This window comes from Lytechinus variegatus, chromosome 10 (genome assembly GCF_018143015.1).
Source record: "Lytechinus variegatus isolate NC3 chromosome 10, Lvar_3.0, whole genome shotgun sequence".
In the NCBI taxonomy this organism is placed as follows: domain Eukaryota; kingdom Metazoa; phylum Echinodermata; class Echinoidea; order Temnopleuroida; family Toxopneustidae; genus Lytechinus; species Lytechinus variegatus.
The window spans coordinates 30,592,715-30,606,893 of NC_054749.1; the positions used below are offsets into that span (position 1 = coordinate 30,592,715).

The 14,179-nt window shown below is 39.2% G+C and overlaps 1 protein-coding gene across 11 annotated transcripts in view; it reads right to left on the bottom strand.

Moving 5' to 3' along the window:
* Positions 1-461: 461 nt before the first annotated feature.
* LOC121422892 (deleted in malignant brain tumors 1 protein-like) overlaps positions 462-14,179 on the bottom strand; it is a 46,028-nt gene continuing 32,310 nt past the window's right edge. For 4 of the 11 annotated variants that reach the window (XM_041618122.1, XM_041618123.1, XM_041618121.1 and 1 more), the window contains exons 5-12: positions 12,150-12,351; positions 11,729-11,880; positions 11,052-11,253; positions 8,019-8,336; positions 6,730-7,047; positions 3,691-4,002; positions 3,036-3,356; positions 462-2,424 (exon numbers count right to left, since the gene is read on the bottom strand). In XM_041618122.1, the coding sequence (XP_041474056.1) occupies positions 2,114-2,424; positions 3,036-3,356; positions 3,691-4,002; positions 6,730-7,047; positions 8,019-8,336; positions 11,052-11,253; positions 11,729-11,880; positions 12,150-12,351 (2,136 nt within the window). In that variant the 3' untranslated portion in view covers positions 462-2,113. The remainder of the gene's footprint in view (positions 2,425-3,035; positions 3,357-3,690; positions 4,003-6,729; positions 7,048-8,018; positions 8,337-11,051; positions 11,254-11,728; positions 11,881-12,149; positions 12,352-14,179) is intronic. The other 7 variants (XM_041618127.1, XM_041618131.1, XM_041618125.1 and 4 more) reach the window with 6 other exon arrangements.

Here is a 14,179-nt window from a genome sequence, read left to right on the forward strand (position 1 = left end):
TAGTCTTCGGACTTTGAAACAGAGGGTCGTGGGTCCGAATCCCAGCCATGGCGTAATTTCCTTCATCAAGAAATTTATCCACACTGTGCTGCAATGCAGGTGAGGTGAATGGGTACCCGGTAGGAAGCAATTCCTTGAATGCTTTGAGCGCCTAGGCAGCCCAGCTAAAGCCGGGGTAATAATAATAGCACTGGGAGAACATTTTTGGGAACTTAAGCGGCTTCCCTGGGTAAATATACCTATATTATTATTATTATTATTATACGTTGAAGTCCTCTTTTTTGTTGCTTATTTGACTTTGTTTCAAAGGGGAGTTGCTCCTCAACATAGGTGACACATTTTTTTTTTTGGGGGGGGGCTTTTCAAAATTTTCTTCACAATACCCCCCGGTAAAATCCTGAATCTACCCTTGCGAAAATTATGCATTCACAACAAAGACGACACAAATTTTAAGTGGAGACATTTTAATAGATTTTATTAATTTTTGTATTCGAACTGCATATTCTATGAGTTTACACCATCTCTCCCGAAAAAAAATCATATCAAAACTTTATCAGTAAAGTACTAAAATTGTGAATGAAAAAGGCAAACGTGGCGATAACAAACTGCAATTCATATACACATAACAAGACTTTCATATATCAATAGTTTATGAAAGTCACTCATAATATACATGATGGTAAGAAAACAATCATTTATTCTTTGTACATAATAATAAGAAAAATTTACAGCTTTACTTTAGAGTACATTGCATGCAAGTGCTATCTACATTAATTAGAATGCAATAAAATATTATACTCTACATCTTCGTTTTTTAGTTTTATGGTGCTTGGAACCATTCATGCCAAGCATTTTGATGTAGTGCTACTATTATTTAAAACCAATAAAGAGCAGCATATCATTGTTCCTGTTTTGTTTAATTCTCATTCTCATTTTGAAATTACATTAAAGTCTATCGTTCACCATAATTGAAAGACTTGCTTTGGCAAGGCAAACGCAACTTGGAGTAGTTGATCCACATGTCTTCAGGTACTGTCCTGTCGCAGCCGGTGCTCGTAACACAAAGCTTAGCAATCATATCACAACATTTTTTTAAAGATTGATCGCATTGATTATATAATGTGCAATTAATCGTGAAACAAAGCCTACGATTAATCACTAACCTTTGGCCAGCGTAGGCCGACATATATATTTCAATCCGTTTTATTATTTCGATCCATTGATTTTTATCACTAGAATTAATTTCTTGATATCAAGTTATCGAATTTTTATTATCAAATCAATTTCTTTTCATCAAGAAATAATCTTCTTATTATGTGTTGTTAAAAAATGGCAATTCTTGACAGCAAAAAGTAAGATGGGCTAAACAAACGTCCAGGTATATGAAATGACTAAAATGTAACAATCTTGTGGTTTAGGCCTACATTCGCAATCGAAATGCATAATTCTTATTTTAAAAAAGAACAAATAGAACTACAGTACATCTTATTACAAGGACATTCACAACTTGAGGTAAAAAACCGTTCCTCTTTTCTGTATTTCTATGATACTACACATGCAATGGTGTGTAACGAAAATGCAAAATATTTGTCAGTTCGAGTTTCAAAATGATGTTAATTTGAACGATTTTTATAGAATATATTACAGTCATTCGAAGCTAATCTTGAGCGACATTAACGCCCATCAAAACGACACACTTTGGTACGTTCTAGGAGGATTTAACAGAACCCGGGGATAAAAAACATATCAGATTATATGATGGTAGGTTGCATGAGACATCATTATTTGGTATATAGTAATAATTGGTAAAAGTTTGTAGATAACTGTTTACAGTGTACTCTGATATAATAATAATGATAATATAATAACAGTAATAACAATAATACCACATATAGAGATATAACTCTAGACATGGGAGGTTATTCATCAACTTCTCTAATCTTGATTTGCCGAGAAGCTCGGATATCCGATTGTAACTTTTTATTGTAGGATGATGACGACATTTCAGTACTGACATCTTTCATAAAACGTTCACCATGAAAACAAGAGAAATTTCGAAGGAGTATAAAAACTATCGGGTCATCGATTGTGTGTTTAAGCAATGACGGCTATCTCACCTTTTTCCCGTGCAGATGACACCTGCATCTTCGAGATGCGAGCAGTCATGAGTAGTTTCATGAGGACAATCAATGAGGCTTTGTTCACTTCCGGTGCACGCCACATTGTCCATGTGAAAAAAGCCATATGAACGAGAACCAAAGTAGCTGGCGGGGACAGCCCGTTTTGCACTTCCGAAGCCCAGTTCACGACAAACTACGTTTGCGTCGGTAATGTCCCAACCGTCGTCACATACCGTTCCCCAGATGACGTTGCGGAGTATCTCGACACGGCCTTCGTAAGGACCGGAACCATCAACAAGTCTAACTAATTGAAATTATAGAATGAAAATGTCATGACTAGAGATCGGTTGGGCATATTAGAGAGAAGCTCTATCAATACTACATAAAACATTTCGTCATAAATGTGACATTCAAATTCGTAATACTTCTCCGTGCTCGATGAGATCCAGGATTAAAATGCCAGATGAATCAAGTGAATTTTGAGACGGTACATTCTGTGATATATCTCACGAGGTCAGTGATGCCTGTGATCGAATTAGGTCAATAAAATGCCAAACTATAATACTCATGATAAAATTTTGTCAAACGTAACCTTTCTGATTAATATGCAAGTACCGTATACTCTACAACAGTCTGCCAGGATGTAAAATATTACTTCTTCTGATACCATAGAGCCTACTTCTACTACTACGACCTGCTATAATAGGCCGACTGCTACTATTATGCTTCGACAGCGACGACTCTTATAACAGTAATATGCCACTGCTGCTATACTTATACTTCTACTATGTCCACTTGTATTACCCCATGCTGTTTCAGCAAACAATGCCTTCAAATCTAGGTAAAGGTCTACCTATCTCCCACTTATATTACTCATATGTTACTAAGTAGCAATGTATCAAACCAAATACTTACTAGGTGCTGAACACACGACTCCTGCGTCGTTTTCATGAGTACAATTGTGGACCTCGACTCCGTTGTTGGGACAGAATGCGATTGAGGTCTCATGTCCTCGACAGGCTAGATTATCGACATAGATCGGTCCTGTACCCTTTCCAAAGGCGGCTCCTCCTGTCGCCTCGATGCCAGGGCCAAGACCAAGCTGTTTGCACACGACCCGGGCGTCGTTCTTGTCCCAGTTATTGTCACAGACGGTCCCCCAGACGCCATCGAGCTCGATTTCGATTCGACCTTCATATGCGTTCTGACCATCGCTCAACCGAAGGGTGATGTTTGCTGAGTGAGAAAGTCATACGGAAGCCAATTATGGAATTGTAATGTTCAAATCACATACCCACCAAAATGATAAGCAATTATGTATTACACGTCACCTCATATTGGTGTACTACTTGTCCATATAAATATGACGTCAAAGTTGGACTGATCGAGTGAAACAATCTGGCCTGTCTCATGGGCCTTCGATGACCAAGGTTACAATTACAGACTCCATATTACTGACAATTTTTGAAAATGAATAATTGTGAGAATAACAATATTACGTATAAAACGGTTTGGCGGATGACTATATTCGTATTCATAGACCCGAATAAAGATAAACCTTTATCCTTACCAGGTAATGAGCAGATTACACCGGCATCTCGTGAATGGTCACACGTGGTATTTGGTGAGATCCCGAACTGTGAGCATTGGACCAACGAGCCTTCGTAGCCACTGCATCGTATGTTCTCGGCAAGAATCGTCCCTGTGCCTCTTCCGAAATATGAACCGGTCTTGGCAGTTGCTGCGAATCCGAACTTAAGCTGGCGACAGGCGACGCGGGCCTCATCCACACCCCACTCCGTATCGCAGATCGTGCCCCATTCGTTGTTGACATACATCTCTACTCGGCCCTGGTACGCATTCATACCTCCAACAAGACGAACTAGGAATAGAAAAGGTGGAAATGAAGTTAGAACTGGGCTGATGTGCAGAACAGTATGGAAGCAGGAGACCGTCAAAAACACGGATATACGTCGTGTCGTAATTCAATTTACTACACGACGTAAATAATTACGTAGTGTAGCAATTCGAATTACTACACGACGTAAATAATTACGTAGTGTAGTAATTCGAATTACTACACGACGTAATTCCGAATTACTGCCCAACGATTTAATGTCATGACGTTAAATGAATTAGTGTCGCTACATCAAATAATTAAGGTCGTGTAGTAATTCGAATTACTACACTACGTAAATAATTACGTAGTGTAGTAATTCCAATTACTACACTACCTAAAGAATTACGTCGTGTAGTAAATAATTACTACACGACGTAATTCCGAATTACTGCTCAACGATTTAACGTCATGACATTAAATGAATTAGTGTAGTGACGTTAAATCAACCAATGAGACCGTTCGTTATATGAGCGCAATGCGAAGAGCTGAGACTACAGAGTATTGTACAGGAACGTACCGGCAGGAAGTTAGTTGGATGTTCGATATTCAAACTGAAGTTGGTTTGATATTCAGGTTCGATATTCAAACGCCTGTGAAGCTGGACCAATATTCGATATTCAAACATTCAGGGGTTTAGGAAGCTAAGGGGTTTTACAGGTGCAGCACGTCTCAGGCAACCATAACAACACTGGCTTGCCCAAGTACGGGGACAAACGTCAGTGAATAAAAGGGCAAGAATTTTTTTTTCATTTTTTTTTCGAGGGGCCGCCAGGGATATCCCGACGGGGTAACACGTATCCTAACTTGTAGAACTCGACTCGGGCAACCATATAAACACTAGTTTGACCCGGTGCATGCACATTTAGGGGGCTCAAATTAACAAAATTAAAGGAATAAAGGGCTATTTATCGCATTTTGTTTATTTTTTTTCCAAGGGGCCCCAGGAATATCCCGACGGTCTATCCGGGGTAACCACCTACCCTAACTTGTAGAACTTGACTCGGTTACCCGGCGCATGCACATTAACGGGGGGCTAAAATTAACAAAACGGAATATTTCAAGCATGGGGAACCACGTTCCTGACTAATCTCTTGGTGCCGCCAGTGGATAGAGTAAAAAAAACAAGGAAAGAGAGAATACATATTAATAGGAGAGAGAGAAGCGAAAGGGGGAGATTGGAAAAAAGGAGGGGGAACGGGAGAGAAAGAGAAGGGAGAACGGAGGGGTCATATCATTGTATGAACAGGATGTTTTATGATTGTGCCCCGAGCATTAGGGCGAAGCTCAATGCGTGATAAGAACAAAAAGAGGGGGCACACAATGGCGCATGCAGCAAAAATTTGCTTCGTAATAAGTCTCGAGCCAGCGAGAAAAAAAAACACCTTTAACTTTGAGATTGATTTTGACATGGTATGCATAAAATAACGTATCTTTCATCTTTCTTTCCTTTTATCATTTCCTATTGTTCTCGGTTGTAGAACATTTTTTTTTTGGGGGGGGGGCAGTACTATGCGGATCGGGTCCGTGGCAATATTGGTCCAGCTTCACAGGCGTTTGAATATCGAACCTGAATATCAAACCAACTTCACAGTTTGAATATCAAATGTCGAACATCCAACTAACTTCCTGCCGGTACGTTCCTGTACAATACTCTGTAGTCTCAGCTCTTCGCATTGCGCTCATATAACGAACGGTCTCATTGGTTGATTTAACGTCACTACACTAATTCATTTAACGTCATGACGTTAAATCGTTGAGCAGTAATTCGGAATTACGTCGTGTAGTAATTATTTACTACACGACGTAATTATTTAGGTAGTGTAGTAATTGGAATTACTACACTACGTAATTATTTACGTCGTGTAGTAATTCGAATTACTACACGACCTTAATTATTTGATGTAGCGACACTAATTCATTTAACGTCATGACATTAAATCGTTGGGCAGTGATTCGGAATTACGTCGTGTAGTAATTCGAATTACTACACTACGTAATTATTTACGTCGTGTAGTAATTCGAATTGCTACACTACGTAATTATTTACGTCGTGTGGTAAATTGAATTACGACACGACGTATATCCGTGTTTTTGACGGTCTCCTGCTCGAAGGGTTCCATAGAACAGTGGTCCCAAGCAGGTGATCACTTGTTTATTAGACTTTACGTACGGCTTCAATATGTACCCTTTCAGAATGCCCTAGGACTGTAAGACACGAAAGGCACCGTACGTTCGGAAGGCCCATATGCGTCAATTCTGTTACATATACGTGAAAGGAATAGGAGAGATGATATGAATCACATGTAGAGGTATATAGACGTGACATCACATCAATCATGACATACTGTTACCTTTTCTTAGTCAATTTGTTTGAGCCTGCGATCCAAAGAATTTAATTTTGGGATTTCGAAGCGTTCAATTCTAACAATAGTTATGTTTCTGACTGGTCAACGATTGACGAGATGCCGTCCTATATCTACTCTCAGTAAATGGACTCAGTCGCTGACTGCTCCCGTGGGATATTTGAGTGTGTATAGTTCCTTTTACTTTAAAAAAATGAAAATAAGGCATACCTATTACAAGCCAAAGTGGTCTACGCGATACTCCGGAGTAAACCAAAATTTTCCTACCCTTCTGGTGAATCTCTTTTGTTAACTTGCGACGAAAAGTTTGAAAAGGGATAAAACTTAATCAAGGAGGGGTACTCACTTTTTGGAGCGCATACTACACCGGCGTCCTCGTAATGAGAGCAGCTGGTTTGGTTGTTGTAGTCACAATCAAAGATTGTTTCCTCGTTACCCACACACTGTACATCGTCCATGTGGATTGGTCCAAAGCCCTTGCCGAAACTGGCGTACCTCCTCGCCTGGACCGCCCGGCCGTGCCCGAGCTGACTACAGACTACCGTTGCATCATCCCTGTCCCAGTAATCATCGCACACTGTACCCCACGTGTTGTTAACATTTACCTCCACGCGACCTTCGAATATGTTGTTGCCGCCAACTAAACGAAGTCCCATTGATGAATCTAAGACAGACAGAGTTGGACATTTGTAAATAATTTATCACAGTTTGTACATTTTTTTAATATAAACAAGTGTATAATATTTGGGATAAAATGACACAAGTGCATTATAAACGTTTTTACAAAATTGTGTTTGTGTTGACTTTGAAAGAATCAAGCCCAGCTAATGAATACTCTGCTTATTATTTTAAGGCAAAAGCTATAACATGTATAACAAACCATCGTCAAATATCAAAGCTACATTATCATGATCGCCATTCTTCGCTTGACGATCTATAAAGTTGCAGATACACAATTCTTCATTGCTTAATCCAGGAAGCTCATTCTCATTGCCTTTTAAGAATTTTTCAGTAACTAGACATTTATCATTGACTTTAGAAGATAGTGAATACATCTGATGCTGATCAGTCGCGGACCGCCAATTTGTGTGTCCTGCATTATATTCGAACCGCCATTTCTGCATTCTTTTTTGTATGCCAAAAGCCAGAATGCGAAGTGGAGCAGGAAATGTTGCAGCTCTTTGGCAATGTTAGGGTGTTTTTGATTTACAAGAAGAGCTTCTATAAATTCATGAACCACAGTGACAATACACTCGATCATTTCCTTCTGTACATGCGATAATTGCTACCGAATTCCATAATATCCCTTTTCCATGACATCATGGAAAATGTCGTGCAAGGTTACTAGGTTAATTATTGGATATCAACACTTAGTGCGAATGTAATATTTCTTTTGTGAGTGTCTGGTCAAAGATTGCAATTGTTGCATTGGACATATATGGCACATACTCCATTTGTTTAGATTGTTCTCCCACCAGTCGCCAGTTAATTGCTGTAAAGATCCAACCGTAAAATTGTAAACATGGTAATGCCGCAAGTTTTTAATATCCAATGCAGTCATGACATAGGACATACACAGACGTAAATGAACATTTGTCGACTAATGGGTCGACAGGACTACAATAGTTAACATACCTGCATACGAGCAGACGACACCAACATCATTATCGCTTGTACATTGTGGGTCTCCTTCTGGTACAAGTTCTGATGCACACTGGTAGATCAGTAGAAAATTGGAGTTGCAATTGACATTCTTGACCACAGCCGAGCTCGTAGCAGTGCCGTACCGATCGTTGCCCAAAGACATGCTAAGGCTTTCTCTATATCCCATCTGATAACAGATAATGCTCGCATCGATGTCATCGAAGCCCATTCCGCATATCGTCCGCCATTCTTCTCCAACCTTGATCTCCACCCTCCCTTCAGAATGATTGCTTCCACCAGCTAGGCGAGCTGTATATCACCGGGAGAAATAGCTTTATATAATGAACCAGTTTGATGTAATTAACGACTCACTGAACAAAAAAATAATGATTATTGCACCTGATAATCAGTTTGTATTCATGTTAAACTAAATAAATAAGCGGGTTATATACCCGGGGGGGGGGGGCACTTCCATTCACGAGTGGATACCATGCGCGACCATGGGGTCTCGAAAAGCACCCTAAACACGTAATTTCCATATTCTGAAAATGCACCCCTTAACAAGTATTGGCGTGTGAACATGGGTGTCGATCACGGGGGGGATGGGGGGGATATATCCCCCCCAATATTTCAAGTGGGGGGGTGGCCTGTATTATCATCCCCCCCCAATAATTTAGGGTAGAAAAATTTAATAATGATGATGAAAAAATGAAAAGTTTGATCATGATGATTATAGTATGCCATCAATCAGTTTGTTTCCCTCGCAATTTGTGTATATTGTTATTAAATAAAAACATTCTTTTTCAGGACTATTAAACAGATGGGTGGAGGTTCAAGATGAAAAAGAATGAAATGTTTATGTATCTGATATTTTTTAACACATGACATAAAAGGACCCCAACGAAAATCAACTTTTGTTGATAGGGTGTTGCATCCCACCAGTGGTGAATAAATTAATTCAAATAAATCATTAACTCAAAAGGGTGGAAAAATAAACGGGAGTAAAAGGGTGGCAAGATAAATAAAGGAATGACGGTAAGCCCGATGGCGCACGAGAAGCCACACAGGTTGTAATTTGTGCTAGTCTTAATTGGTCCGAATCTGCATTTTATCATCATGCATTAAGAAGAATAAAGATATTGCCAGTCAGGTTAGATTTAAGAGAGAAGTTGTATACACAGAGGCGTCGATCCTGGGTGGGGGGGGGGCAGGGGGCGATCTCCCCACCAATAAAATATTGGGGGGCAAACATATCGTTTTGCCCCCCCCCCCAATAATTCCGCATGTGCAACTAAAAAATAAAATAAGATTGTAATGCTACACTGAAATCAGCAAGGGAGATTGAGATACCAACTCGATTTTGAATTAAAATCGTGCTCAAAATGTCTGCTTTTCAGATTGGAATATAAAAATTTTCAGCTCGCGCTTCGCGCTCGCATCATGTACCAAAAACCCATACTTTTCATGATTATATAGGTGAATATAATGTCCCGTTCTCAATTCTAAACCTCAAAAGAACTTTGATTTTGCAATAATCTTTTGTTGGATATATATCTTTCATTAAAGTGTCCTTTTTTTCCAGATCAAAATATCAAAATTTTCAGCTCGCGCTCGCATCTATTGTTCTTCTAGATACCCATCTTAATCATTGGTACCAAAATGCTTAGAATATCAAGCTTTCAGGTCAGAATATAAAGAAATTTCAGCTCGCTCTCTAGTGAGATACATGTATCGACCCTCCTCATGAGTTACTACAAACAAACCTAAACAAGTACATTTTTCCTGTTTTCATGACATACTAAATAGATTTAGCTCGCGCTTCGCGCTCGCATTGTTGGTGAAGGTGAGATATGTGTCTCTTTCTCATGAGATATATATATATTGTGATCGAGCGCCTTTGGAACGTTGATTCATAATTTTGCCCCCCCCCCCCTTCTGAAAAATGGATCGACGCCCCTGTGTATACATCATGCTCAATAAACAGATCACTATGTACATGGTCCAGTCAATTTTTGTCATTTTTTTCTCGGTATGAGTTTAGAATAGGCTTACTTGTAACACAAATTGAATTTTCACAAAAAATATACAAGTATAGTACACTACAACAATGAAGGAATTTCCAAGAACACCATGCATATGTTGAAATATCCCCGTCCACAAGAACATTTGTGTCAATCATCCCCCCCAACCAAGAATACCGATCGACACCCATGCGTGTGAAACCCTACCCTTAACAAGTATTGAAAAACAAAACGATACTCTTGGCTAATATTCCCTGAAATGAACGTACCCCTAAACAAGTACAGGAATGTTTTATATTGTTACGGGTCCTTCGGTCGTCGGCTTTACCTTATTTAGTTTAGTACGACCCCAGCTTCTACACCTCACGCAAATCGGACTCTGAACACGAAGTGTTGGAGCAAAAAGGACATCCCTAATTTATATACGTTTTAATTTTGTTTTATCATCCCAGCAAAGTCGACCCTAAAAACGTTATTTTCCTAGTGAAATAGATACCCTTTTTTCATTATTTTGGTGTTTTTGACACCCTTATCACGTTACGTACGTAACGTGCCCTATCGTGAAAAAGACATCCTTTTTACGTGTTTTTTTGGTCGCGCATGGTATCCACTCGTCAATGTAAGTGGCCCCCCCCCCCCGGGTTATATATCATTACCATGAAAGCTATCTTTAATTCAAAGTTGTTCAACCTACGAAGACTTTTTTTGCCACTACATTATTGCAGCCCCATGTTCATCATCAGGACCCATTTGACAAGAGTGAAAATAATATGGTCATTTCCTTAATTATAAGCTTGTCGCGTCCCTTCTTTTCTTTTTAATTGTCCTTTTTCTATGCCTCTATATGTATATATACATTGATTATATTTTATTCTTTAATGATCTTTTTTTTAAAGATTTCGTAATTACGTTCATCAGCAATTTTATCATCGATTGCCCCCCCCCCTCCTCCTCTTTCCCCACCCCATCATCAATACCACGAATACGTTACTAATTCTCTTACTTTCTGGCACACATATAACACCAGCATCCTCAGAGTGCCGACAGTTGTGAACGCCGATGCCACGGTTCACACAATCGAGTATTGATGTTTCACTGCCATAGCAACGAGTATCATCCATGTGAATTGGTCCGGTACCCTGGCCGAAACGGGCGTTGGTGGTAGCAGCAAAAACTTCTTTAAAACCGAGTTGACGACAGACAATCTATACAAATGGCAGAGTTGTTGAATTATTTAAAATTGTATACATGTTTTGATAATGAATTCTTAATTACAGCGAAAAGTGTATTTAGTGGATGTACTACCTCAAGTGACACGGGAACATTTTGAGCAGACAAAGATTTGGGAGTCGAACCATTGTGAACACACAATAGCTCGCTGCCAAAGCTTTGACTGGCTCAAGGTTCCTGGGCAATTACACATTCACGTCATTTACTCCAACAAAATCAAAGAAGAATAAAACATCTTATCACTCTCAGTACGGATAAAGCAGCTCCTCTGGATCTAGCCGTTATCTCAAAGGTATAGTTTGAGACTATCCATTTATAATACACAGTCAATGAGAGACAACACACTGTGTTGATAAGCTAGCTTTGATATTTTGACAATTAAGATTGATGATCAGTTGCATTTTTTCTTCGTTCTGAGTGGTCTTCTGGCATCAAGAGTTGAATACTAACCCGAGCATCTGTAGTGTCCCAACTATCGTCACATATCGTTCCCCATTGGTTATTAAGATAGACTTCCACTCTTCCTTGAAATGGGCTGTTCCCTCCAACCAGTCGAACTGGTGTCATTACTGATGGAGCGGTCGTCGTGCCCAAAGAATCTACTTGCAAAATAAAACACCATCACGTTAGTTATTGAAGGCAATGTAGTTCGGAGTATATAATTTTCATGTCAGATTTAACGCAGACTCCTTCACTTTAGCTATACAGCTGACTAGTATATCTTGAAGTACTAAGAATCATTGTCATTTATTATCATTATTATTATTTTTTTTTTGTACATATTTCGTCATTTGTTTTCAGAGATTTAGAACCCTCCTCCTCTTTCCCCACCCCATCATCAATACCATGAATACGTTACTAATTCTCTTACTTTCTGGCACACATATAACACCAGCATCCTCAGAGTGCCGACAGTTGTGAACGCCGATGCCACGGTTCACACAATCGAGTATTGACGTTTCATTGCCATAGCAACGGGTATCATCCATATGAATTGGTCCGGTACCCTGGCCGAAACCGGCGTGGGTGGTAGCAGCAAAAACTTCTTTAAAACCGAGTTGACGACAGACAATCTATACAAATGGCAGAGTTGTTAAATTATTTAAAATTGTATACATGTTTTGATAATGAATTCTCAATTACAGCGAAAAGTGTATTTAGTGGATGTACTAACTCAAGTGACACGGGAACATTTTGAGCAGACAAAGATTTGGGAGTCGAACCATTGTGAACACACAATAGCTCGCTGCCAAAGCTTTGACTGTAGTCGATTTGACAGTCTCATAGGATCAATACACCAACCTAGAAATGTTCTTTCCGATGAAGTTTTTTCTTGATTCGTGTTCCTAAGGGGTCCTAGAACAAATTCAGCTTGGTTGCCAAAAGTTGCCGTTTGGGCAATTTTGCTAATTTTCATAAATCCAAAACGGCCGCCAGATGCCATCTTGAAAACCTAACTTTTGAACCCCTGTCCACAAAATGATGAGTAATGACACGTTTTAGGGGTTTAGAGATGTGTAGAACTGATTTCTGTAATCATTTTTGCAATATAAGGTCATCTTCAGGTCAAATCCAAGATGGCCGCCATATGCAATCTTGAAAAATTGACTTTTGTTCCCCTTGCCCAAGAATGACGAGTAATACCTCTACTTAGGGGTTTTGGGGTGTGCAGAATCCATGTCTGCTTTCTATTTTGCAATATAATGTCATCTTCAGGTCAAATCCAATATGGCCGCCATATGACACCATCTTGAAATATCAATTTTTGAACCCTTTGCCCCAGAATCATGCATAATAACTCTATTCATGAGTCATTAGGTATGTTGATTCAATTCATGTAGTTATTTTGCACAAAGGATAATCTTCAGATAAAATCCAAGATGGCCGCCAACCGCGATCTTGAAAAATTACTGTTTGAGGCTTATACGTGTTAGAACTAATGTAAAGGGATTTCAGTAAGATACTCATTTCTTTTATTAGTTCTCAAGTTTTTGTCCCAGAATCATGAATAATATCCCTGTTTTCGTGAGTTATTTGGTATGTTTATTCAATTTCTGTTCATAATTTTGCAATGTAGGATCATCTCCAGGTCAAAATAATCCAACATGACCACTAAACGCCATATTAAGAAAAAAAAACTACTTCCGAGACTATTGAACCTTGAAGAAGTGCTGTCCCTAATAAGGTTGTTGTTATGTATTGGAGCTCATGTAAGGGGATTTCAGTGAGAATGATATTCATTTCTTTTAATCACTCCATTTTTAGTTCGAGGTCAAGTCATGTCTAAGATGGTCAGATGGTTGATAGATTTCGTCATTAACCGCTTACCTTAGAATTAAACCATTCAAGGTTTGGGCTATGATTTCGGGAATTTTGATCCCTTTTTTATTTCTGTGCAACCATACTTTTCCAGTGAAATGACTTTAAAGTATTATTTGAATTAAAAAGTGATTTCTCCGTATTTTTTTTCAAAATAATTGATTTAATTATTAACTTCCTTTATAATTATTATTGGACTTTTCCTCCTGACAAGAGCCATTGACTTGGTCAGCAGGAGTGCACTCTTTAGCCTCCTGCAGAAGATAGGCTCCCCAAGACTGTTCCACAGACAGGATTGTTCTCATTCGTGAAATGTTTTACGGAAACGATGTCGCCCCTGCCTCTCAAGAAGTGGGAGTACAAGACCTAGTCATACATAACAGCTGCCTGTCTTGTGCATGTAAGGGGTTTGGACCATCCATCAGACTTTGAGACAGTCAGAAATCCTGATAGACTCAAGACACCGACTGTCCTCCAGATATGTATATCAACAGCACACACTCGTCTGGTTATGGTGGACTCCTCACCTACCTTGGACCGACTATATGTCTCTTGTCCCCTTTCACAGGACAAGCATATAAG